Raw genomic sequence first — 27,669 nt, 5'->3', positions numbered from 1 at the left:
ACACCTTAGGTGGGTATTCAGTCAAGCGTGGGTTCTTTTTTCTTCTAAAATAATAACAACATTATTCATCCTGGTAGAGCAGCCTTATAACAAATAACGAGTCCCTGCTAATTAAATATATTTGTGGAGCACTTGGGTGGCTCAGTCAGACGTTAAGCCTCTGACTTTGGCTCAGGTCATGATCTCGCGGTCCGTGAGTTCGAGCCCCGCGTCAGCCTCTGTGCTGACATCAGAGCCTGGATCCTGCTTCAGATTCTGTGTCTCCCTCTCTCTCTCTGCCCCCCACCTCAAAAATAAAGAATTTGTGGTTTCAGGTAAAAGATTTAAAGCTGTATCATTGTTGAAAGTATGATCATTATTATTATTTTTATAAATACCACGATGGTGAGGTTAGCGATTGCAGTTTTTCTGCTTCCAAGATGAGGAAGATAAACATCATATATGGGAGGTGGTAACCCTTGGGGTCTAAAGCAGCAACAATCCTTCATGCCCTCCATGTCAGGTCTCAGAAAGAAATTCCCGTTATACATTTTAGGACAGAAATCCTAAATCCTTTTATTCTGTTCAGGAAGACGCTGTTCATAGTTACACTACCCGTCACCTTCTCTCTTCAAACAGGGGAGTTCATCAAAGCTCTGTACGAGTCAGATGAGAACTGTGAGGTGGAGCCCAGCAGGTGTTCCTCTAGTGAACTGATAGAGCATCAGAGCAACCTGAAAATGTGCTGTGAGCTGGCTTTCTGCAAGATCATCAACTCGTACTGGTGAGCAGGTGTCAGTGCCTCAGCCTCTGCTCGTGGAACTTCAGTTTTTCCATGTAAAGGTCATCACAGTGTCAACTGTAGTATCTCCCACCCAGAGAAAGGGCTTAGGGGGAAGATGGAAAGTTTCCCTAATGTAGTCCCCTCTGAAGTCCAAATCTCCACCGTAAGCAGAAGCACCTGTGAACTATCTACATAAATATAATATTTCCCCAGAATAGGAGCACCACGTCCTCTAATTCCCAAAGTATTTCAATGGCTTTCTGAAGTGCTTACCCGTGTTAGACAGTTGTGTTAATGATTTTTGATCATCGCTCCAACCCCTGCAATTGGTGAGATTTTGGAAGTTTTGAAGAACGCTCTTTAGAGAGATTATGGTAAGCTCTATTAAACCAGATGGTTCAGTCAGGAGCCTCATGCCATTTTCCTACGTTGCAAAACTAAATTTACACTAATCCCTGAGTTTTATGGCTGTGGGTTTCCAGTCTCCATCTGGGCTTCCGTGTATTTTCCACCAACTCGAAGCCATGAATCAGGCAGAATTCTCTCCACTAGGCTCTCCTCTTAGCCTGGCTCTAGAGCAGGTGTGTTGGGCCAGATGGGATCACTTGTGTCTTCTTGCGTTATGGTACTTTTGTATTTAGAGGTTTTGATCTTTTTTCCTTCCCCAGTGTTTTCCCTCGTGAGTTGAAAGAAGTGTTTGCGTCATGGAAGCAGCAGTGCCTGAACCGTGGCAAGCAGGACATCAGCGAGCGGCTCATCAGTGCCTCGTTATTTCTGCGTTTTCTGTGCCCAGCCATTATGTCTCCCAGTCTTTTCAACCTGATGCAAGAGTATCCTGATGACCGCACGTCTCGGACTCTGACTCTAATTGCCAAGGTCATTCAGAACCTGGCTAACTTTGCCAAGTAGGTGTCACTGCTATAAGCACTTTTAAAAACATTGTTTAAAAAAAATATGTGACACCTAAAATTTGGATGGGGGTGGGGAGCCTCATCACTCGTATTACAAGATTTTCATTATGGTGGTATTCAACATAGAAGAAAGAAGAAACAGCTTAATATTCACTTTACAGAGGAATGGTTCAGTAACCTATGGTACATGCATTCAGTAGAATATTTGCAGCCACTACAGTGTTCACCAAAAATGTCCAATAATATGGAAAATGATGCAGATACAATTATACATACTATATGGAAAGTGCTATTCAAAACTTTAGCAAAAAAGAAAAAGGATACTAGAAGATACATATACTATTATTCCAGAAATATGTTAATACAAAAACTAAAGTATAAAACGTTAGGAGAAACCATCTGACAAACTCAGTGGTTACGTTATCTAAGACAATTGGCCTGGCCCCTTCAAAGAAAAAAGTCAATGTCATGAAAAATTGAAAAGATCGAGAGGGACTATTCTAGATTTTAAAAGACTGCAATGCTTGAATCTTAACTGGATCTGAACTGGGAAAAAAAAATCTATAAGTCATTTTGGGGACAATTAAATGTGGACTATATATAAGATGATTTAAAAGTTTTAGCGTGATAATAGCATTGGTTTATGTAAGAGATGTTCCTTATTCTGAAGAAATGAGTGCTAATGTATTTAGAGTTTATGTCTGCAACTTAGTTTAAAATGGTTCAGGAAAAAAAAAAAAAAGTATGTAGAGAGAAAGTGAAAGCAAACTTGGCAAAATGTTCGCAGTGGGTTAATGTAGAGGAATGGCATATGGTTGTTTGTTGTATATTCTTTCAACTTTTATATAGGTTTAAAATTTTTTAAAAAGGGAGTTAGAAAACCATTGGGGAGGAAATGCACTCACATGTAAACAGCAGCTATGTTTGGGTGGTAGAGTGTGTCCACTCACACTCTTTTCTTGCCACTTTTCATTGTTTCCAAAAAAGACAAGATTCTCTATTAGCAGCGTATTGAAGGAAGAAAGTGGAACTTCAATGAGACAGATTGTTTTCTAGTGTAAATATTGGCCTTTTGGAAGTGTACTATTTTAACTTTGTGTACCCTATATTTACAGCAGCACAGAAATAGACATATTTACCCATATTTGAGCTAATTCTGCTAAAAATTACTTCTAGCTTATTTTGAAAGAAATTTTCTGGGCTGAAGATACCTAGAATTTAGATGGGCAAAGAAGAGAGGTTCTTCTCTAGCAAAAATAAATAGCATGCAGTGCACACAGGCTTGGAGAAGCGGCATATATTCAGAAGACTCTGAAGAAGCTAGCAATATTGAAGGTTTGTACCGATGAGCATGTGGTAGGCAAACGAAGGTTATTTACAGAGAGCTCTAGATACCAGAAAAAAGAGAGTTAGCTTTCGCCAACAGAGACTAGAAGGCTATGCAAAGTATTTGATTGTTACATCAGTATTAGGAAAGTATGTTTTAGCATTTATCACTTAGCAGATTATAAATTAGTCACTTACCTCCCCAAAATAAAAATAAAAAATTTAAAGCTCAGTGTAAAGTCAACTCAGACATCTCTTTTCCTGAATATGTCCTTTCTCATTTTCTCTCCCTCTACTTCAGATTTGGTAACAAAGAAGAATACATGGCATTCATGAATGATTTTTTAGAACATGAATGGGGTGGAATGAAGCGCTTTCTTTTGGAGATCTCTAATCCGGACACCATCTCGAACACGCCAGGCTTTGATGGTTACATTGATCTGGGCCGAGAGCTTTCAGTTTTGCATTCCTTACTGTGGGAAGTAGTTTCCCAACTTGATAAGGTAAAGTAGGCTGGAAGCATAATGGGAGATGGGAGATAGAGAACGTTAATGTACCCGGATTCTGGAAAGTATCCACAGAGTGACAGCCTTCACGCTTCCTGCTAGTCGAAAATGACCTTTTGTGCTAGAAGTCTGGGAGTAAATAGCTATCAATTCTGCATCAAATGCGTGCCCTCCAAACCAGGAACTTCTAGAAAGCCATGAGATTATTCACATATATTTTTAAGAAATTAGCTGAATTAATGGAGTATATATTTCTATAAATACATACATATATGTATATAACATTATATATAGCATGTCTAAAACCTTGCCTGGAAACTAACATCAAATATTGCCATACGCAGGTTTATTCATGTATAAGCAGGATGAGATAAAACCTCATAATAATCCTAACAAAAGTGTGGACTTGGAAAAATATTGAGACTATTATGTTTAAGTGGTTTAACTCATGAGATTTTTTTTTTATTCTGCAAGTCAGAGGGTTCAATGTAACTATTAGTACTACGGAGTTGCATGGGATCTGAAAATCCTGATGTTTTCTTTCTCTACAGATGTGAATTTTAAAAACAGAAAATACTATTTTTCATCTATTTTCTGAGTATAAGCTCAGAATCTTGTTATATACCATATTAGTAACTAAATACATACCATGCCAATCATTTGCTTCCTTCTGGAATTTTTCAAAGAGGAATCGAATTTATAATGGAAAGTAGTCTTAGACTCTGGCTAGGTTTATCACAATAATTATTTATTGATGTTTTTGTTTGCTACAGGTACTTCATAAATAGGTGTGGTGGTATGTTAGAATAACTTCAAAAGCAAAGTTATTTTTTTGTGATAAGAATGTATTTGTTTTCCTCCACTTTCCTATTATCCTTAAAAATGTTGTACCGATAAAATGGGGGAGGGGAGTAAAACCTATTAATAAAGACCGCTTTCCTGAGGCAATGTAAATGGTAGGGTGTCCTACCATTTGTAAAATAGTAAACTCTTATTCTTGAGGGCCCCTTCTTCACTTGTAGGAATACTAGCTAGATTTTGAGTTGCAGCTATGCTGAGGTAAATTCCTTGAATACAAATCATGGCTCAAGAAAGTTGAGCAGGTAAAGGCTATTCTTGAGGTGGCGTTTGAGTGCCCATTCTACCCATTGGAGCAGAGTTGAAGAGACTTGGTTGTTGAGAAGACAAAGGAGACCCAGAGGCAGTCTTGTAGAACTGCCCTAGAGTTGAAGGGTCCCAAAGGACTCCATAAGAATAAGAATTCCCCCAAAGAAAAAAATGATTGAGATGGATAAATCCAATACTAAAAAGTTACTCTTTGTTGAATAACTGCATCGGTGAGATGCGGATACAGTAATCCTGTGAAATAGGCCTGGTTGATTTTGGGCTGAGGTCCTTTCAACAGGCTTTGCTATGTAAACATGCTTTGTCCTTTTTAATCTGTGTTTAGTCCTGGAAACCAGGGGTAAATCTAGACATATCTCACAGAGTTTACCTGCTTTTGCTGTTTAAAAAAAAGATTGTCTTGCTGATGCAAACCCAGTTGACAATAGGTCAGAGTTCCCTAAAGGAAATGGGATAGTAGATGGCAGTATATCATCGGTGTTCCCTGCAGTGCTCCAGACCCCTGAATGCAACACCTTCCTGTATGTTGGCATGCATTTCTTTTCTCACATGATGCCTTTTCTTTGGAAGTTTCATCACACTAGCCGATCCTCTGGTCTCGAAGTCCTTTGGTTAGAAGGTGTTTGGTTCTTCCCCTACCCTCCCCCACCTTGATCTACTAGCCTTCCAAAGATTTAGTTTGCTTTGCATGCCTATTTTAGTTGGAATGGCAATAGTTTGGTTGTTTTGAGCATGTCTTTTAATTTTTATTTGCATAATCCTAATTTCTATTTCCTTTCTTTCCTCGATGTCTGCTGCACCTTGTTTCGCCTCCTCCATTCATCTCGACGCCATGGTTCTGCTGCTCCATAACAATGCATTATGAACCTGCCACTCCCATATGCAAACACCTACCCTTCCCTCCAACCTACACCCCTCCATCAATGGGCATCGTTGTCCCAAAAACAATCCTTGGTGGATGTCGCAATGCTTATTATCCAATTAGGGTGAAAATTCCTTCCTACAGGCGACCGTGGCAAAATTGGGACCTCTCCCTCGAGTTCTTGCTGATATTACCAAGTCTCTGACTAATCCTACACCAATACAACAGCAACTAAGACGCTTCACTGAGCATAACTCCAGTCCAAATGTCAGTGGAAGCCTCTCCTCTGGGCTGCAGAAAATATTCGAAGACCCCACTGACAGGTATGAAACAGAGAATTTAAATAAACCGTTGTCTCAGAGAGAGGTGATGTTTAGAGACTTGGCAGAAATCTATTTATTTGTTGAATTTATAACTTGAAAGTCATGATCAGTTGGAAAAAACATCTGACCTGAGATAAATCCAATTGTTTGTCCTAATAATACACAGGATCTAGGATTCTTATTTTCTACAGTGATATTGTAGAGTTATAATATGTTCAGCAAACATTGTTTCAAAATCTAGGTCCGGCTTAATGGAAGATTAAGGGCTTTGAAATTTCTATTTCCATCTATTGTAGCACTCAAAACTCTGGAGAACCTCCGTTAAAATCACTTTATGGCTGGCGGTGTCAGCCGGATAGGCAGATACAACGTTGATGCTCACACTGACCCTCTTTTCTGGATTGGCAAGACTTGGGCCTTTAGCAGTGACCCTTTGGTTGTACCTCAGCCCTGCTTCCTCCTCTTGAAGGTTTAGACAGAAGCAATTAACTGTGAATCAGAATATTTGGGAGGGTTTAAAGCCTAACTAGGATATGACTAGAATTCTAGCAGAAACTGAAGACAATGATGGAGAGGTAAGCACAGCGTTATTCCCCACCTTTGGAGAGAAACTAAAAATTTTGGATTTTAAAGAATTGTAACGATGAAATCTGGGTTTAGAAACCAATGTAAGTGTCCACATTGGGACTGTGAGCCTTTGGAATGTTCATATGCCTGGGTTGAAAAAAACTGTTTTGAATTTGCCCCAGGAGTGATTAAGGGTCCTCTCCTTTTCCACAGTGATTTGCATAAACTAAAATCTCCAAGCCAGGACAACACTGATAGCTACTTCAGAGGGAAAACATTACTGCTGGTGCAGCAAGCGTCCTCCCAGAGCATGACTTACTCTGAAAAGGATGAGAAGGAAAGTAGCCTTCCTAACGGTCGGAGCATCTCCCTCATGGACCTTCAGGACACTCACGCTGCTCAGGTGGAGCATGCACCTGTCATGCTCGATGTGCCTATGCGCTTAACTGGAAGCCAGCTTTCCATAACCCAGGTGGCCAGCATCAAACAACTGCGGGAAACCCAGAGCACTCCCCAGAGCGCACCCCAAGTGAGAAGGCCCCTGCACCCGGCCTTGAACCAGCCAGGCAGCCTCCAGCCCTTGTCATTCCAGAACCCTGTCTATCACCTCAATAACCCAATTCCTGCAATGCCAAAGGCCTCTGTGGATTCCAGTTTGGAGAACCTAAGCACTGCCAGTTCCAGAAGCCAAAGTAACAGTGAGGATTTCAAACTCAGCGGGCCCAGCAATAGCAGCATGGAAGATTTCACCAAACGCAGCACCCAGAGCGAGGATTTCTCCAGGCGGCATACTGTGCCAGACAGACACATACCTCTTGCTCTGCCACGGCAGAATAGTACCGGGCAGGCCCAGATCCGGAAAATGGACCAGGCTGGGTTAGGTGCCCGAGCCAAAGCCCCGCCATCCCTGCCACATAGTGCTTCCTTACGTAGCACGGGGAGCATGTCGGTGGCCTCTGCAGCCCTCATGGCCGAACCTGTGCAGAATGGGAGCCGGTCCCGGCAGCAGTCTTCCTCCTCCAGAGAGAGCCCTGTTCCCAAAGTGAGAGCGATCCAGAGACAACAAACACAGCAGGTAGGGGGGAGAGCTGGAGGGGTGTGGCTTCCACTTATCCAACTGTTTCCCTGGTTCTTTGTATATAAATCATTAGGAAATCCAATTTCTAGCAACGTTTCCACTTAAAAATATGTTCTGCAACTTTTTTTTAGTGCTTGTTTATTTATCTTGAAAGAGAATGTGTGTGTGTGTGTGCGCGCGCGCGTGCGCGCGCGCGCGCGCATGCGTACAAAAAGGACCAGAGAAGGAGAGAGAGAATCCCAAGCAGGCTCTGTACCATAAGTGTGGAGCCCTGATGTAGGGCTTGAACTCACGAACCATGAGATCATGACCTGAGCCGGTGTCAGACCCTTAACCGACTGAGCCACCCAGGAGCCCCGTTTTCTCCAACTTTTAGATGGAGAGAGGAAATGCAAGGTCTGGGAGGCTTCTGCTTAGGTGAGGCTGCAGAAAGTAGCTTGACTCATTACCCTCAGGAGACTATCAACCACACAAAGAGCTTTTCCTTCCCTTCGAGCAGCTGAGCCACTACCTATGTGTGCACTGGGAACAGATCGGTGTTGCATGAATAATTAGAACACATACACTGTGAAACCTATAGGCCAGATGAACCATAATATATTTTGGGAATCCGGACCCTGAATCCTCAATTTTTTTCCCCTACAGTTTCCAGAATAAACTTTCGCGTTCCGAGTCAAACATTTAATGTAACTGCTCTCTATTCCATCCCCCACCTCCCTCTGGAAATTATAAGTCCCCTGTGCCTTTTCCTGGAAATGACTAGAAAAGTAAACAACTGAGCACCTATAAAGACAAGGTAAAGGAGACAGGTAAAAAGATAGAAACACAGGCGGTTGACAGTGCTGTAAACATTTCCGAATCCCTTCTATTTCTATTTGCATGGGTAAGCTCAGCTAGTGTCACACCCAGTCTTAAGACTCCTGGACTTCTTTCTTGACAAATAAAAAGTTTTCCCGAGAATTTGATCACTCGTGTCTTCCCTACCGAATACATTTTCAGGCACCGATACATATTTTGCTTTTTGAAACAAACTAATAACCTGAGGAAATCATGTGTAGGTATATATTTAATCTTTCATCTAAAAAAGATTTTTCAACTTTGTATTTGCTGACCTTTCTTTGAAACCTGAACATACTATATGAGTACTAGGGAGCTTTGTGATTGGAAGAGTTCTATGCCACATCCTTTTGTCAGCGAGACCACTGGTCAGAGGAGACTGCCATAAAACCCCAATGTATCTTTTTAATATATTTGCTCTTTATAGGTAGGCATTTACCGATTTGGCTGTTTCTGCCGCTACTCTGCTGTGATCAGAGCCCTTGCCCCTAGCTTGATCGTTACTGTTTAAAAAAAAATAACAAAATTAGAACATTGACAGAATCCTGGGATACAGAGGTAAAGGCAGAGTTGAAAAGTATGACTAACTTAAGTTGCTTCCCGCAGCCAGCTTCCTAGGCAGAGCCTCCCGGTAGGTCCTTCTTTCCAGAGAAATAAAGTTTTCCTTCAGTCTTAAATTTTTCATTTTTATTTGGCTTATATTTCCCCAAATTTCACCAACTCGTTTGATTTAATAAGCATTTTCATCTAAAGAGAAGGAAAGAAGAGTAGATACAATGAAAATGCTTATGCGTCGCTATATCTTTCATAAGTATGTCAAATTGTGTCATATATATTCTCTTAATCTGTTTGTTGGAAGGCAGTCCTTCTTACCTTATTGTGGTCTTATCCACATGTTGCTTTTATGCTAGCTTCTAGTTGAGGCCAACCACTTTCAGAGAAATGAAGTGTTTACTGAGAGGAGAAAAGAAAGATAAGGAATTTTGGAGATGGAGTGCTGGGTGGAGGCAGACATCCACTCAGGGGTCTAAATGCAGCATGGGGGCCCTGAACATGAGAAGAATCTCAGATTGGCAGAGAGGGACAGGACAACGGAAAGGGCCCTCCAACCTGCTTTTCAAAAGCTGGCTCGGGCCCAGCCCTGGACAGAAAAAAGGAATGCTAACCCCTTCCCCTATTTGATATAGTCCTCAGTTGTCAGGGTGTGTGACTCAGACTGATGGTTTATAAATATTTTAAATTAAATAGCCTTCTGAGTGATCATCTGGAACCAGGTATCATTTATAATGCTCAGGTATAAGAAAATGTAGCACCTGTCACACAAGCAGTTAGTACAGTTTCTCTGGGTGAAGAGAAGGCTATCTTGGGTAGATGGGAGGTAGGAAATGGATATGGTCTCCCAACAACCAACTTAAAAACGTTTTGTGCCACAGCCATGAATGAACTGGGGTATGCCTGTGTTATATTGGCACATGAGGCACAGACACCATGAAGTGGCCTCACACGGCTTTAAATATTCACCTCTGTTTATGCCTTCGCTGGTAGTGCCACCATCGTATCAGTTAAAGCATAAATCACCCTATTTTTATTGCTCAAGTTTCTGGTTTTTCTACACTCCCTCTTTCTATGCAGATGGTTTATTCTTTCAAACTTATGTTGTTATTTTCTATTCCTTATCTTTCTGTTTCTTGCTTTTCTCCTCTCCCGTGAAGCCTCTGAATTTCTACATAATCAGCGCATTTTTGGCAAATTCCTTTACATATTGTAATTGCAAATTGTGTTGGGGAATTCTTCTCTCCCAAAAACTAGAGGATCTCTTTGTGGGGATTGTTCTGTAGGCGTGTGTAATTATCAGCGGCTTTGTCCCATGCAAATTCCATCTGTATCTTAGCACAAAGGAGCGGCCATTGTTGGCAGGCTTACTAGCTTTGGTCTTCTCCATGTACGTACTGAGTAGGAAGGAAACAAAATCCTAGTGAAACAATCTACAGAGAAGAGATTTCTTTTTTTCGGGAAGCTGCCTTCAATTTTTTTTTACCCTTCTCAGCCTCTCTTTGGATTCCCCCCTCTCATTTCCCTGTCCGTTTTGTTTTCCATGTATTGTGTACTCCCTGTGTATAATAGACTGTATGTATAATGTATGTGTTCAGATATAGCGTGTTACATAACCTCAAAAATTCAAATTTGAAGAGACTTTTAAAATAGGTATCTGACAAGCCTGTTGGAATGATGCTCCAGCTTTCACACTCAGATATGTTGAACCCTCTCCTAACCAACCTCTTCAAGAACCCTCAGAGTATACTTGTTTAGTCAGCCCTTTCTTTGGTGTAGACCGCAGAAGTGCTATTCATTATGAGAACCTGACTGAACCTGACTGGTGCAGACTTTGGAGAAGCTGAAACCAACGAGTCTTATTTATATCTAGTAAATACTAGCAAGGGACAGGGAACTGGCCTGTTCGTTGTCCTCAGCATAGCCAGGCTATGACTAATTATAGGCTCGGAGAAACTGCCATCTCAGGCCCTTTTGCCCTAAAGCATTGGTATTTTTCCCCAGAGAAACCCTATACAGCTGTATCTCAAAGGGGAGACAGTCCTGGTAGGAAATCCTGCTGCTTTTCTTTTTGTCTTTTTCATCCTTCATTTTCTTTAATGATCCGCTGTTGAAAGTCAGTGGATACAAATACTCTTCCTAAGGCTATAGCTAAGCAAAATGGGATTTGAAGCACTTACCAACATCTTTTCCCAATCTCTTTGACTATAAACTAGAGGTAATAAATTTTGCTATCTTTGCCAGCTTGTAAAGGAGATGCAACAGTCATTGAAGAAAAAGCCTTTGATGCACTTCCAAAGGATTAGAGGAAAAGACATACATACATTAGCTTTCTCTTAGTAATACATTATACTTTAGTAATGAATTCTAAAGAGAACCAGAGTATTCATAAGTGAATAATATTTTATTGAGCATCTATTATGCAATTACATAGTCACTACCATTCAAAGAATGCTATATATAATATGGTACCCTGCCTCAAGGATTGATGATCTAATTGGGAAATAAGACCAGCGCACACGAGACCAATAGAAAAAAATGTAAGAGACGGTATATAGTTTTTAAAATAAAGAAACCAAAAAACCACCTCTATTTTTGATGTGTTCAATATTACTTTTCTGTTCTTTAAATGTTTTACTATGAATACAAGGAATAGTTAATATTCTTTTCAACACTTATTGGCCACCTACTGCTATGCAGAGTGCTTGGATATATTAGGAAGTGGTTGAAAATCAGAATTAACCAGTACAATAGGAATAGACCTAAATGCCCATTTCTATCATACAATCTCTTAAAATTCATTGGACGTTCTTAGTCTTTCTGAAGATATGGTAGTACCACCATCACCAGTGGAATGAGCCAAGCTCGTTTTACAACTAGTCAAAGCCTAGATTGTGCTAAGGAGTCGTTGTTTTAATACCCTTTTAGGGGCTGAGATCGCTCCTTAGTGTGTTCTAGGAATATCTTTAGTGTGCGTGTATAGGCACCCAATAAATAGATAGCCCATAACAAATTACAGGGAAAGAAAGTTCATTCAAGCAACATCTTGTTAACTAGATAAAACGGAAAGCTATTGAATTAGCTGCCTTGAAGTAACAAATTCCAAACAGTAAAGTTGTTATTAGTTTTAGTACCTGCTTTATCTCAAACTGCTACTGAATAGAAAATCCTGGTTTCACAGAAAAGCAGCTTTTCTCTGCCCTGTGTGCTAAAGTGATAAGATCATGAAATTAAAAAGGCATTTGTCTCCTTTAAATATTGGCTTTCTATTAATTTTTTCAAACCCATAACCGCATTCTTTTGCCTTTCAGGTGTATATATATCAAAAAAAAAAAAAAAAAAACCCCTAAACCTCTTGTAAAACTATTTTTCTCTGCCAATGGTGAAGCAGTTTATTGTGCTCTGCTTTTAAAGTCCAGCAGGGGGAGAACTAATGTGTGTGTGTGCATGTGTGTGTAAAGTACCTTGCCATTTACAAAATGCTTTTCCATGTGGACTCATTTGCTTCTTATAATAATTTTTCATGTGGATAATTACTACCTTCCACTATAGATGATACTCTGTCCTCTGTCCTATAGGCCAGTATTTCTAAAGTATGATGCTCAAAATTATTTAAGTATACATGATGTCTGTTTAATTACTCATGTAATTAATTATTTTAACACATATTAGAAAAATATATGACTATCAATATTAATAATATTTATAAATATATAACCTCAAAGTCATGATTTTACTGATATTATTGTTTAGCATAAGGACTTAGCTAACTGGAAAAGGTCTTTTTAAAAAGATGATTAATAATATATCAGTGAAATGTTATGACAAAAATAATAAAGTGATAAATGAATGAAGTATAAGAAACATAACCTACATACCAGAGTGGAGATGGAGACATGTTTACATGCTCCTTGACACAGTGGAGAAATTGATTTTAAAGGAGGAACTTCTAGCTCGAAGTCCATTAACAACTGCTTATGTGTGCATCAGGCGTGATGCCGCTTTTTACTGATGTACATCTGTAATCTCTTTGTAAATCAGCCAGACCAGGTTCTGCTTCAAACCTTTAAGAAACACCCTCATATTACTTGTTTTGTGTATTTTGCAGTTTATCCCAACCTGTCTTTGATAACCTTTTAGTCTCTGCAGCCAGTATTTTTCATCTAGTCTTTCTAAATTGCAAAGTCATCAAAATACCCGTTCTTTTAAAATAGCTGTCGATTTAGAGTTTAACTGGATTCTACTTCAGAATGACATAAAGATAATCTTAAGGTAGATAGCCTTTTTAGAATTAAAATAGGTTTCTATTTTGAGGACCAATGCTCCATAATCCCATAACTGAAGGGAATTTTCTCTCCCATACAGAGCTGACTCACATATGATAGTGCTTTGTTCCCGCACTATCTCTCTCTCTCCCTTCCTGCCTCCCTTGTTCTCTTTCTCTCTCAAGCATACTGGAGAAAAAGAATTCGTTTTATATTTCTAGCATTGTAGAGAAAGTACTAACGTTAAGTAAGCTAATATAAATTGTAGTATCCAATGCTAGTTTTCTAAACATCAATATGATAATATCCAAGCTCTGTAGTACTCTGTAGTTTGCAAAGAACTTCACATACATTATATGACTCAATCCCTACAACTCCCTATGAGATACTAGGATGGGTGGTGATGGTGATGGTGGTAATATCTAATCGGTGAGATTAAGAAAAGAGTATTGAAGAGATTAAGGGACTGTTTAAATGGCAGAGTAGCTACTTAAGATCAGAATTCCTATCACTCTAGTGTATCAGTATTGGAAAAGGGTACTTTATCTGGCTATCCTAACTGGATTGAAATATTCCTTAAACGAATCCAATATCTTTTGTTTTGATCCTGTATTCTTCAAGAAACTGTCTGGTCTAAAATATAGACTTCTGAGTGGTGTTAACTCATTAAGAAGTCCACGCTCTGTAAAAATGACCAACATCACTTGTTTTTTCTCTTTCTCTAAATGATTAATGTGAAAATTAAGGATTTGGCATTCTGATACATAAATGGGTACCTTGTGAGTTTGTTCGTCTCTGGGTTAAACAGCCATTTCCTCAGCTGAGCAGCCAACCATTGAGTCATGCCTTTTCTCTCATTCTGTCATCATTGTAATTTCATTGGTAATTGAACCACTGGAATAATGAACAATTTTAAGGCTGTGGCTCTCTTTTCTTGGATGTGATGCATAGGAATTTCTATTCAGAATAGTGTATTCTTCTACAAGGAGATATTCTCATTCTTCACCTCCAGCCCTGTCATTAATAAAATATTACTTAGAACTGAGAGCATTTATTAGATCACTGTTATGACCTCCAAGAGGAACACCCTTTGTGAAACCTAACTAGTGGACGAGCTGTTTGGGGAGATGCTAATAAGTGTTTCTGATGCAGGTTCAGTCACCTGTGGACTCTGCCACAATGTCCCCAGTAGAGAGGACAGCAGCCTGGGTTCTGAACAATGGACAATATGAAGAGGATGTGGAAGAAACTGAGCAAAATCAAGATGAATCCAAGCATGCTGAGAAGGTAGAACTCGCCCATCTTTACTAACTTGCTGGCCCCACAGTGAGAGCCCATCCGAGGGGTTGTCTAGCCACGAACTTGAGCTCTTCACCCCCAACAGTGTCAACTCCATATCTTATGTTATCCATCATATCCGTATCTGTATGACAATTCAGTAGTGTCCGTGTGCGAAAATCTGCAGCAAATGTCCGGCAGCCTGGGGTGGGAGATTTCATTTTCCTTTTATGTAGGTTAACTTAATTTGCAAAACATTCTACTGTTCATTTCTTATCATTGTAGGTGAATATTTAGTGTTTCTATAAACCTGTTGCTAGTCTTCAACCAAGGCCAAAATTACCCTTGGACCAGACTTCCTTTCCATGTCTTGTTAATGATTTTGTCTTTTTTTTTTTCCTTCTTCTTCTTTTTGCTTTTTCTGGATAAAGAACTTCCAGTTTTATATTGATTTTTAAGCGGACATTATCTATTATTTCTGTTTTGTTTTGAGGAAAAGTTGACACGGGAAGAAGGGATCATCAAGAACCTTGACCCATGTGTGGCATTCTCTCATTTCATTAACAACCACACAACTGGTTACTTATCAGCATGATGTTAAAATCCAAAAATGACACACAGAATCCTAAAATATGCTTATGGATGCAGTCTCCCTTTTCATACTGTCATTAAAACTGTCATCTTTGACCTCTGGATTAACAAATACAGTTTAGGATCGTGAGGTTGGGTAAGCAGAAGCTAACTGCTTGATCGTCCATTAAATTGATATTATGTGAAAATAGATTGCATCTTACACAGCACCGTAGGGATTTATCATGAATTGAGGTAGACCATATACGAGAAATCCTATGCGTCTCACTTCACCTAGAGATGTGACGTTCCAGTATACTCAGACCCCAGCCACTGCAATATCAGTATAGAAAGGGGCCATGTAACCAATTGAATGATAGTTTGTAATATAAAGCTTTAGTTTACATAAATTTATATAAAGCGTTAGTGAGAAAACAGACAAACGAGTTCCAGGAAGCAGTACCAAATTGAGCAGATGAACCACATCATGAAAATGGGCCAAGATTCAGTATTCGTCAGCCCTGGAGAGTGTGTAGGCCTTTGGCTTAGTGCTTGTGACCTGAATATTTTATACTCCGACAGTCGACAGTCGGGGAGAGAGCGGCAACAGCTTACTTTGCTGTTTCCGATTCTGTTTATTGATTCAGTAGCGTAACATTGTAGAAATGTTGCCTGTTCTCTGAAGGGCTGATTCTGGTAGAGTGAAGTCATGACGGTCTGCTGAGCCAGGCTATGTCGGAGATCCTAGGGTGCAGGTGGTGATCCAGAAACCGCTCCTCTGGCAGACAGCCGGCTTTTGGCTTATTTTAAGTGATTCGTCAGGCTTCTATGTACTGGTTCTTTTTTTTTTTTTTTTTTTCTCTCCTGCCCCCATTTGTTACAGATTGGACGTGGCTTGTAGCAACCGGTAGTTTAATGTGGAAAGAGATACATAAATGTGTAGATCTGAGGGGCCAAGTGAAGATGCAAAATGTGACGCTAGGGGAAGGGAGGACGGAGCTCCTTTCCCAGTTGCGCCTTTTGATCATTTGAAAGAGTACTCGCGGCCCGGGGAGTGGCAGCCCGGACAGCGTCCGGCTACGTTGCTTTCTAAAACCCGTGTTAACTGCAGTCTTTCCCTCCGTGTGTTTGGCGCCTCTTCCCTGCGCCAGTACGAGCAGGAAATCACGAAGCTGAAGGAGCGCCTGCGAGTGTCCAGCCGGCGGCTGGAGGAGTATGAGCGCCGCTTGCTGGTGCAGGAGCAGCAGATGCAGAAGCTGCTGCTGGAGTACAAGGCGCGGCTGGAGGACAGCGAGGAGCGCCTGCGCAGGCAGCAGGAGGAGAAGGACAGCCAGATGAAAAGCATCATCAGCAGGTCGGGCGGTCGCCGGGTGGAGGGTGTGGGCCGCTCGGGGGCACAAACGGCCGGGACGCGTTTGCCAAGCGTGAGGCCTTAGTACACGTCCTTTGAAGACAGAGGTAGTCTGCCTCTCTTTCGTCGTAACAATTAGGAAAGAAAAAACGGAAATGGAGCGACTCAATGTCCAAGAGTGACTTAGTTTTTCCCGAGTCCAGAGACATGGAAGGGGGTGTCGCTGGATATCTTTGGGGCCAGAGAACTAAGAGACGGTGCCAAGGATGTCCAGGGACATGGAGGGGAGGGGTCGGTTGTACCCAACACGAAGCACCTACCGCGGGCCAGGCACTCTTCTTTTTTTGTTTGTTTGTTTGTTTGTTTTACATTTTTAATATTTTTAATGTTTATTTTTGAGAGAGAAAGAGAGAGAGAGAGAGAGACCACAGGCAGGGGAGGGACAGAGAGAGAGAGAGAGAGACACAGAATCCGAAGCAGGCTCCAGGCTCTGAGCTGTCAGCACAGAGCCAGACGCGGGGCTCAAACCCACAAACCGTGAGATCATGACTTGAGCCAAAATCAGACACTTAACCGACTGAGCCACCCGCTGTCCCTTTTTTTTTTTTTTTAAATGTCTATTTATCTTGAGAGAGACAGACAGAGACAGAGCACAAGCAGGGAGGAGGCAGAGAGAGAGAGGGCGACACAGAATCTCAAGCAGGCTCCAGGCTCTGAGCTGTCAGAACAGAGCCCGATGTGGGGCTCGAACCCACGAACCACGAGATCATGACCTGAGACGAAGTCAGACGCTTAACCAACTGAGCCACCCATGCGCCCCCAGGCATTCTTCTTAAGTACTTTATAAATAATAATTGGCTTAATCAGTTAATAAAAATGTATTGAAAGCCAGCCTCTGAGGCAGATATTATTTTCATTTTACACATAAAGGAACAGGCACCAAATCCGTTAAGGCACTTGCCCAAGGTCATTTAGCAGGGCAACCAGGATTTGAAGCCAGGCAGTCAGGCTCCAGAGCCCACGCTCCTAACCACTGTGCTTCAGTACTGCCCAGTGCTGCAGAGAGGTCAATCAAGTCAAAGACAGAAAAGGTTTGTTGTTTCACAAGCCTGGAGGGAATTATCAGTCGTGGAGCAGTTTCATGGAGTTGAGCGTCAGTGGGTTAAGGTATGAGTGGCGTTCGAGAGAGAAAGTCGACCTACTGAGCATCGCACACTCTTTGAGAAACTCTGCTGAGCAGGGGAGAGAAGGGACAGCTGTTACAGGGGAACTTGAGATTAAGAGAGGGTTGTTAGCTTTTTGTTGGTTGGTTTGAAAGTTTGCGATGAAATAATCTGTGCTGAGGGAAGGATCCGGCAGAGGAGAGGGAAGAAATGATGATACTGTTCCAGAGGAGGTGAAAATTCACGGATCTGGTCACAGGGAGAGAAGTCAGCCTTGAATGTCTTCTTCCAAGGCGGGAGAGAAGAAAGCAAGCGTGATTACGGGCCTCTTACTGGGAAGGAGTGGAATCTGGACTCCGCTGAGTGTGGGTTTCTTGCGCCCTACGTTAGCTGGCTTCTCTCTGACGTCCATGTCTCCTCGCTGCACATTCTAGGCTCATGGCTGTGGAAGAGGAACTGAAGAAGGACCACGCTGAGATGCAAGCCGTTATTGATGCAAAGCAAAAAATAATTGATGCACAGGTAAGCAGACCTTGAATCTAGTGTAAAGGACTTGTTTGTAGTAACTGTTGAATTTCCTGGCTTCTGACCTTTTGGAAATGCCAAGGCACGTACTGGAAAATGGGTCATTGGAAAGTGCTCCGCATTACCTTTTAAAGATTAAGAGTTCCTAAGTATTACTTTTCCTTTCTTTTACTGGTGATAAGTGTGTCGACCCAGCAAAGTATTAGCGTGCTTAGTGCAGTTGCTTGACAGATCTCAACCTAGTGCATGATGGGGTCTACTCCTTTCCTCGTGGAAAGGAGGGCATTCTCCGAGGGGGTAACTGTGAAAAGCACACTGCATGTGTCTGGCTTGTGACCTCCACTGACCATTGCTTGGCTGTGATGTTCACGGTCTTGTTAGTCACGTCCACTGTGCCATCGACCTCTAGCCCCACATACCAGTGGAACTGTAGGGGAAGGACAGGGTCGTGGAAGGTACCTTTCCTTGCTGCTCTTTCAGTTCAGGGTTTGGCAGCGATGCTTGGGATTTGCTTGGCTGCCCTTCTTTGTTGGCGCTGTGCTTAGAGAGCCTTTTAGTCCTGATGAAATCAGAACCTGGGCCTCCGCTCACTGTGACGTACACCTGTGACTCTAATGGCCTGATGACTGCCAAGAGCACCTCACAGGGGCACACCAGTGATCAGAGCAAAATCCAAGAGGCAGGAAACACTGATGATTTCATTTCATTTCATCAATGCACAATATGGTTGTATTTCTTAGAGCCAAACGGATAACAAAAGACAGGTGCGGTTCTGATAGCGGATGGTCTAACCGCAGAGGGTATCGCCTTCCTGAAGACAGCCAACCCACACGGGTTTGCATTTTTCACCCTTAACGACCTCATCCTATCCCTAAGCTATGAAATAAAAATGGGAGCAAGGACTTCACGTTCTATTCCCTTCTCTGCGTATCAGCCAGGGGGCGTCTATGTGAGAGCCCCGGGGATTCTTAAGCATGCACGTAACACCCTCTGTCTAGTTTCCTAACAGGATTCATGTGGCATGGGGTTTATTTTTCAAAGGAGTTGGGAGTGGGGCTGAAAGCAGAGCCCTGAAAGGAGACTTCCTGGACCCCATGCTCCACACGCAGCTTGGAGGCCAATGTGAGCCTTGCTACACTTGTCGGCGGATTTCTTGGGATAGTTCGGACTCTGTAGTTTCTGGATATTTGGACCTCATAAGAATCAGAAGAGAGCTCTGCTGTAATCATCTGGCTTGGTCCTTTTTTTTTTTTTTTCCCAACCTCTCTAGGTGTCCCCAAGGTGGGCGAGGGAAGGGTAGTAGAGACAAGGCCATTTTGCCATGCATACTATACAAATTCATCCCAGAGCCTCAGAGAAACGGCCCGGATACAGAAGGCCGTTTAGTCAGGCAAACTACTGTTAATAAGTTTTCAGTTTTGGATTTTCAGTTTGACAAAATAATCCAGGAAGAGTTCTATTAATAACCACACCAGGAGAGATTTTGGTTCTGATGAGATAAAACAGATCATTTTCATAATTCCAGCTGGTCTAAAACTGTGTCAGTCTTTAGCAGAGGAAGGTTGGGTCTGCGATCATGGCTCCGTACACAAAGATTGCTACCCACTCCTGTCCCCTATATTGACATCGAGGACAAGACGATGGGGTGTGAAGCAAGAGCCCTAGGCATGGACGGTGACAACAAGGAAGGGAATAGGATCTCTCAGGCCTCGAAAGCTCTGGACAGTAAGGACCTTCTCGAAGTTAGCCAGGAGGGCATCACTGTTCAGCAATGGGGGAAATGTGATCCTTGGGGCATCAGTCAGTGTCGGCTTGTGGACTGGCTAACCCAGATATTTGGGGGCCATACCTGAAGACAGTGGTTTTCAAATGCTTTCATTCCGTGGCCTATTTTGGTCGAACCAAGGGGACCTTCCGTAGATCAGTTCCCAACCGCTCATGTTGACAACCATCAACAAGGACCATTCTCAGCTCAGGGATTAAATCACCCTGAGGGTGGCTAAAATAGCAAATTACTTTTTCGAACATAGGCGTTACCGTACAATAAGCTTTCTACCAGAGGCCCACCGTGGATCCCTGAAGAATACTTGGAGAACCCACCAGACCACATTTTGAAAACCAGTGTATCACGTATAGCACAAGTCATAAACACTAAAGCTAATTTTTTTTTAAAAAAGTGTAACCTCCAGTTCCAGTTGTTGTCTTACTGACACATTAAATTCTGATTATAGCAGAAGACTTTGAACCTCTTTTGGCATCCTTTGTATTGAAAGACCTTTTATATCGATCCTTTCCTTACATCTCACGTGTTTGATGGGGCAGAGCAGCCTTTCTGGCTGCATTGAATGGAATGCACACACGTTTGGGGTGAAAGCTTCCCAGTGAGGTAGCCCATACTTTTATGTCCCTGGCATCTTGCTTGGTGCCACTGGCAGTGGAAAATATTTCTGAACTGAATACGGTTGCCTTCCTTCTATTAGAGCTGATCCCAGCATTTCCCAAAGCGCTAAAGGCCTGGTGCCCAGTGAACTGGTTTTCATCTGTCCACGGTCCTGCGCCCCCAGAGGCAAGACTTGTCCCCGAATTCAGTCTCTCCGTCCCCTAGGGTTTATGCTGTGAGGCCTGACCTGGCTCAGCCACTTCCTAATGGGCACTGCGAGAGGATGTGCGTTCCTCTGGTGAGGGCAGAATCACCTGTCTTGGACCCTGTGGCACGGCCGTGGGGATCCTGGTGATGGAACTGAGGGGACCATTTCTCAAACGTCACACTAGGGACTGTGCCACTTTCACCCCCACCCCAGGATCTCTCCACGTGGCTCAGATGGAGAACAGAGAAGGGCTTCCCCTCTGAGAAGCGAGCAGCTGCCTAGTTACGGTTGCAAAGTGATATCTCCGCTGTGTTAAATTACAGGTCATAAATGGAGATGAGATTATTCAAACAGGCAAGTAAACCCGGTCCGTGCTCTAGCCGAGCAGTCCCAGCCCTGGCCCAGCACACTGGCCTCCTACGCATTCCAGCTCCTGCACTCCCCGCACTGGAAATCCTTCCCGTCAGGCGTGGACTAGACTGCTTTGCCTTTCAAGCCAGGCGGAATCGAAACGTCAGAGCATCTTTGCCAACTGCGCTTGACTTTCAAAAGTCCCGATTTGATTCTTTTTCTTTTACTTTTTGTTTTATTTTGAGAAGTTGGCAGTGGGGGGAACGACAAAAGGGAATTTGTCCACTTGGAAACTTTCAGCTTTTCAGCAGGGGGTTATCTGGCTTCAGCTGTTACTCTTGTAGGAAATAAATAATTGCAACCCTTCTTAGCCTTCTTTTTGACCCTTTAAGGATCAGATAACTTTTTACGAATTAAAAAGACATATATTTGGGGGTAAACCTGAAGAATCCTACGTTCCTTAGTATTTGGGCCTTATAATTTAATACTGAAATTTCTTTTTTAATCATTTCAAGATATTCTTGACCAGTTATTTTGTTCAGAGATGATTCTTAACCATCAGAGGGAAATGTCATATTTGGTCCCCACTCTTTACTTCCTGGTAACCCCTGGCCAGTCCTTACCTACTGGCTTTTTTTTTTTTTTTTTTTTTTTAAGTAGGCTCCACACCGAGCATGGAGCCCAACATGGGGCTTGAACTCACGACCCTGAGTTCACCACCTGAGCTGAGATCAAGCCAGACACTCAACCAACTGAGCCACCCAGGTGCCCCCTCTGGCTTGTTAAAGATCTGTACTTGTTATCCCAGAAACTCCATGGACTATGGTTTGTTTGTTTTTTTAATTACTATTTTTTAAGCCTCACAGATCTTTCTTTCTTTGAGTTTGGCCCACCCTGAAAATGAGTTACCCGCCCAGAATAAAAAGAATCTTACACTAGATGAATGCTGACCTAATAATGCTGATTTTATGTGTCTTACCACCTGAGATCTCCATCAGGGAAAAGGAGGACACTTTTTTTTAAATGATAATAACAAGGTTTTCATTTTTTCATGCTTTTGAAACCATTTAGCCCAGCTGCCCCACCCCCAAAACAGGAGATGAAAGGGGGACACAACTTGATGCTGTTGTCCCTTCCCCCAGGTGGACATTCGGCACCCCCGCTGGCCCTGGTACCTGCTGCGGGAGCGCAGGGAGCAGTGTCCCACCCTCAGCCCTCCCGTCTTCTCTGATCCTCCCTGCACCTTGCAGCGAAGGCCTTACCGCACTTCCCCTTCCCCGGGGTAGATTCGGACACTGCCGGGATAGGAAAGCTCCTTTTGGCTTTGGGGGGTCGTTCCTCACACGTTTTTTCTTTTTAATTTCATGGACGTAGGTAAAGATCACCCTTCTCAGCCTTAACCCCTTTTCTGGAAAATGACAACTTCATGTTGGAAAGGTTCTGGGCTCATTTACCCACCTGCTGAAACTAAGATTAGGGTTTCTCTCCTAATCTTTGGGAGACTGATAATATTTTGATGGGGTGATTTTTTTTTTTCTTTAAACATAGATGAGCCTGCTTTCCTTTAGATTACCATATTTTGGGGGTGTTTTGGCCCTTTTCCCCCCCTTGTTTTTTTTTTTTTTTTTTTTTTTTATATATAAGTGTATATAGTCAACAATCTTTGGTTCCAAAATATTGGTTCTAAGGCATTTTTCCCCCAGAGACTCAAAAGTAAAATGGAAGCAGTCTCCTTATTGGGAAGCTTTCCTGGAGTAGCTCTGAGCTGGAATGAGTCTAGGAGCTTGTGTCCTCTGTTTGTTTCCATGTGTTATGTTTCCGGCATTCCCTTCGGCCACATCTCCCTTCCCATATTCAAACGACCCCTCAGTCTGAGCTTCTGGCTGCTTTTTCTCCTCTTGCTGTTGCGTCCTCACTTTGTTGGTGACTATAAACTGCCACCATGTATCGTTTTAATTTTGAGCACAACGTGAATTCTTTCCAAATGTGACTGGTGTGCCCTCTTTGGGGGCCGAGCTCCGTAGAGCACACAGCACTTCTCCTCTGTGAAATGAAACCTCTGGTGCTTCTTTCCTTGCCACCTAATTTCCTTGTTTTAATTTTGGCCCAAAGCACTGAATACCTTAAGGCGGCCTGACACCCTGTTGCACCGTCTGCAGTAACACATGGTGTCGTTTTCACATCGTCCCGGTGTCCCAAGGGATTATTAATAACCAGTCCTGCTGTGCTGAAAGGAAAAAACGAGAGAAAATGAACACAGACCCATTGGGCTCAGGGAAGCTGAACCTGAGTAGTGTGCAGAAAGAGGCAGAGACGTTCCATTTGTCTGGGAAGCATCATGCGTACTGCTGTTTGATAGAAAGTACTAGAACAGTCATTGAGTGGAATATCACGCCGTGATGTCCTGCATGTAGCCCGAATAAAGCCCCGATTCGTGTGTTGCAGGAAAAACGGATCGTGTCCCTGGATTCGGCCAACACCAGACTGATGAGCGCACTGACCCAAGTGAAGGAGCGATACAGTGTGCAGGTCCGCAATGGCATCTCCCCCACCAACCCCACCAAGCTTTCCATCACGGAGAATGGTGAATTCAAAAACAGCAGCTGCTGACGGGCTCTGTGAATAGACAGACTGTGGGAGGAGACAGAAGGAAATCTCCCCGCTCTCCTGTCCCCGGTCCTTTCCCCAACCCCGCCAGGTTTACAGAATGTTGCTACTTCAAAACAGCAGATGGCGAGAAACTCTTGAATGAAGAAGGAACCTTGTCTTTCAGGGCAGAAGGCTAAGCCTTCCAAGGTCGACGCTTTCCCCCCATGTCTCTTGTGTACATAGGGAATTTAGTTCTGGGCCATGTACAGAAAATACCACTGTAATATACCAAAAGGAAGTTAATAATGTAGATTACCTTTTTAATTATTACTATTTTTATTATTGTTTTCCTCTTGTTGAAAGCACTGCAGTTGTTAGAGGAGGAAAAAGTAGGAACGATGTGTGAGTGAGAAATGAGCCCAGGGGCTCAGTAGGTAGAGACCAAGTGTCTATCTGATAGACATAGGATATCGTCAGAATGGATTTTTCAGGGATTCCCCTGCCAGTCTAAAAACCCCACTCTGGCCCCCTTGTCCTGTAGGAGAACATGCAAATACCAAGAACCAAACAAAACAATTTATCCCATTGGCCAACCCAAGACTGGTTCCGGACGGACGGCTAATCTGATTTGGGAATGCGAGGTCTCGGAAAACACAGATAAGAGCTGTGGCATCAAAACCGGACTTTAGGAGTGATTTCTATTGAACTCCTGTTGATGTTTATTTCCTTCTGCCTAGAGCAGATGGGAATTTTCCATTTTAGATAGGGGGCTTTTTTTTAACCCCAGTTGTAATAAAGGGTGTTCTTTTTTTCCTCTTTAGAGTTTACAGAACTATAAATATTCGTGTCTCTGCATACTGTCTCCATCTGCACCACCCACTGCCCTCTCCTCCCCATGGTGGGAGCAGTCATCACAACAGGGTTTACTCTCCCCTGGAGAGGTTGTCCAAATATGCTGTCCATAAGCCATCCAAAAGAAACACCCTTTCTTCCACACAGAAAAGGGCTAATCATACCATAGCAGGAATCTCTGACTATTTCCTATTAAAAGACAAAAACGAAAAAACAGCTTTTCTATTTGTAACTTCATTTTGGTTTGGGATAAAGATTTTATCCATTGTACTAGCAAATCTCTGGGCAGGGTAATTTTATCTCAGTCGTTAGCTCTTAAATGGCTTCTTCTAATTCCCTCACTGAAATTTGGAAAGGAAATCCAGACCCAAAGCATCGCCCTCTCACACAAGTCAGGATAACTCCTATACAATAAGAAAACGAAAAGCGCAAGGACCACGCGCTCCAGCTGTTCTCCCGTGTTCTTCGTAGATGTGGCAATAATGACTCTGTTGTACCGATTTGTCATCCTTGGCTTCATTGTGGGACAGAAACCGTCGTGGAAGCTCATTTACTTCCCTTTTTTCCCGAGGTGTGAAATGTCATCTTGAATGCAAACTTGATTATCAGAAGTATGGAATGTGACGTCTTAAAATGGACATTATGTATACAAATATATATACATATATACTCACACATATGTACATATAACTGCACAAATAGGAAAGTTCATGCCTTCTCCGCTGTCAGATATAATGTAAAAGGGTTTTTGAATCTCGTTAAGCAAGATCTAAGCAGTTCTTTATACTGAGAAAGCAACAGTTCCTAAATAAGTTAGTGATGTTTATTTCAAATTAATTAACTATAAGGAAATTTTTAAAAAGGAAAAAAGGAGAGGAAGATTAAAAAAAACAAAAGTCGTGAGGGAGCCATATGCATGGAGTATTTCTACATAACAGAATATTATAAGGAAACAAGAGAACATGTATCGTGTCTTCTCTTGGGTGAAGCCCAGACTCCACGTCTGTGAATAGCCTCCCTTTCACGGTGCCCCAGGCTCGCATCCGGACCGCTTGAGCACAGCCCCCGGGGCCCAGGCGGATCTCTGTGCTGGAGCTTGCGTCTCAGCAGCCTTACCACACACACCCCCCACCCCCCACCCCCCACCCCCCACCCTGCCCCCAACCCACAGCCTTTGAAAACACTTCCCTTCACAATCATCCCGTTTCTGCTGGTCAGAGATGGAAGGCAGGCTGCTCATGCGTTTATCTGATCTGCGGTTTTCATGTCCCCACACTTTGGCACCTGGTTATCTTCTCGACCCCTGATAGTTATTTTATATAGTCTCACCTCCTCCCTCTAAGCCTAGGGCAGGCACACTGTGGTCAAAATCACTTATTTTCATAGGAAAAAAAAAATCTCACTAACTCTGAAGACGTACCCTTTGTTGGCAGGAGGGATGTAAACGTAGGTGGCCTTGTTCATGGCTATTCTCAGCTCTAGCCGTGTTTCATCCTTTCTTTATAAAAGCCTTCGACTGTGCTGCAGAAAGCCTGGTAAAAGAATTGTCAGTTTCAGTGGCCTTAAGTATGTAACTTGGGTGATGTCTTGCATTGAGGTGTGGAAGCTCTGAAGTGTTGGTTAAGGCTTACAGAGGGCGGATAAGCTTACCTGTACTGGAGGGCTGGGGGCGACACAGAAAAATCAGATGTGCTTTTGATGGTGCATATTTCTTGTTGGCATTGTGGGAGCTCCTTAGAGGGCTGCCTACTTGGGAAGATTAAATGCCCAAAGCGTTTGGAAAAATTATGCAGCCCTCTATTGCCAGGTTGTCTTGAATGAAGAGAAAAAGAGTAAGAAACAAAAGTTGGAAGTCAGCTAGAAGTTCAGATTTATTACCAGATGTTAAGTTTCAGATTATCCTTTGAGCCTATTCCTATCCAAATATTTTTCTGAGTATTTCTTCTGAGAAGCTGCAATCTGTGGAACTTATTCTGAAAGACCTTCTACGTAGGTATGGATGACTGCAGCAAATAGCAGATCATTTTTACGGAGGTATTGCTTCATCGGCTTTCTTCGGCCCGAATAACTACATACCTCTGCTCTACTGGGAGGAGGGCGTGGGTGGAGTGAGATAGCAGTGTCTTCCACTCTGCCTTCCACCCCCACGTCACCACATTGCAGGGTGCGGCGTGGACCATGGTTGAATGGAATTTGGAGTTCAGGTGACGTGCTTGCCAAGTGCTTGTCTAGCTGACAGCCGGACTTGGCTATTAACACGGACAGTGTGGGTTTAGGAATTAAGGAAAGAGCTTTCACACTCCCTTTTTACGTCCCTGGAGCAACAGGCTCCCTGGGCCGAAGCAGCAGAAAGAGTTACATTCCCATCAAGTCACCGTATACCCCAGTCTCCACATGCCCCACGTCTCTGCAGTGTGCCCCCACGGCCCCAGGAGATGACACCTAGGTAACTACAACAAACACTTGAGCACTCACTGTGGTCCAGGCACTCTCACCAAGGTACCGTTGGAGCCTGGGGCAGCCTGTTGGTAAGGAAAATGTGGGAAAATGAGCTAATCATGCTGCTCTAGGCTTTTGTTGTTTTCACTCAGTATTGAGTTGGTCCTAAGTAGCTTTCTCTGGATGGCTTCCACCTTTCCCCGTGATGGTGTTGGACAGGGAAAGAAAAAGCAGGAGTCTCTGACTGGTGTACGACCTTGAGAATTAGCTGGACTTTAGAAGTAAAGCTTTCCAGATCTTAGGCGGCCTCAGCCTTTGTTTACGGATCTGTGGTTCTTTCGGCCCCTGGCTCTCATTGTGTCCTCAGAGGTACCCCAGGTTGGGAGCAGTTCTTCTTTGGAAGTCCCAGAGCAAGACAGTGGCCATCAAATGAGTTTGCGTTAGTATTTGCTTTGCTTTCCATCTAGGTTAAGTTCTAGTCATGTTCAGTTTGGAGTTCCTGAGAAAGCTGGTCATGGGACTGAACTTGGGGAAGGAACCCTCTTTAGGATTGCCCAAGTCCCGTGTGACCTTGAGCCCAGACTAGACTTGTCATTGGGCCTGGCCCAGCGGCTCCCGAGCCCGTGCCACAGCTTCAGTGCGTCGTCAGATACACCCATGGGGGCCACCTCCTCCTACGGAGTGTGGAAACCAAAGGGACTTTCTTCTCCATTCCCCTTCCCCTTCTCAAGTCCGGTGTGAGATCTCCTGCTTGCCCCAGCGGTAAAGAGCTGCCTTCCCACCCCTACCCAAGGGCCAAGAATTTGGGATACTTTGTTTTCATCAATGTGTCAATTGAAAGAACCTAT

At 43.0% G+C, this 27,669-nt stretch overlaps 1 protein-coding gene across 13 annotated transcripts in view; it reads left to right on the top strand.

Moving 5' to 3' along the window:
- The window catches only part of RASAL2 (RAS protein activator like 2), a 358,056-nt gene that overhangs the window by 324,386 nt on the left and 6,001 nt on the right, over positions 1-27,669 (top strand). For 7 of the 13 annotated variants that reach the window (XM_019426070.2, XM_019426038.2, XM_053909231.1 and 4 more), the window contains 10 exons: positions 619-763; positions 1,432-1,668; positions 3,302-3,503; positions 5,617-5,816; positions 6,597-7,458; positions 14,268-14,402; positions 16,115-16,317; positions 17,912-17,999; positions 20,914-20,944; positions 23,387-24,362. In XM_019426070.2, coding sequence (XP_019281615.1) covers positions 619-763; positions 1,432-1,668; positions 3,302-3,503; positions 5,617-5,816; positions 6,597-7,458; positions 14,268-14,402; positions 16,115-16,317; positions 17,912-17,999; positions 20,914-20,944; positions 23,387-23,529 — 2,246 coding nt within the window. In that variant the 3' untranslated portion in view covers positions 23,530-24,362. Of the gene's footprint in view, positions 1-618; positions 764-1,431; positions 1,669-3,301; positions 3,504-5,616; positions 5,817-6,596; positions 7,459-14,267; positions 14,403-16,114; positions 16,318-17,911; positions 18,000-20,913; positions 20,945-23,386; positions 24,363-27,669 lie in introns of those variants that run through there. The other 6 variants (XM_019426072.2, XM_053909229.1, XM_019426071.2 and 3 more) reach the window with 4 other exon arrangements.

Source organism: Panthera pardus, unplaced genomic scaffold, assembly GCF_024362965.1.
Source record: "Panthera pardus isolate Hobbes unplaced genomic scaffold, ASM2436296v1 HiC_scaffold_21, whole genome shotgun sequence".
In the NCBI taxonomy this organism is placed as follows: domain Eukaryota; kingdom Metazoa; phylum Chordata; class Mammalia; order Carnivora; family Felidae; genus Panthera; species Panthera pardus.
This window is presented reverse-complemented; position numbering and strand designations above follow the sequence as displayed.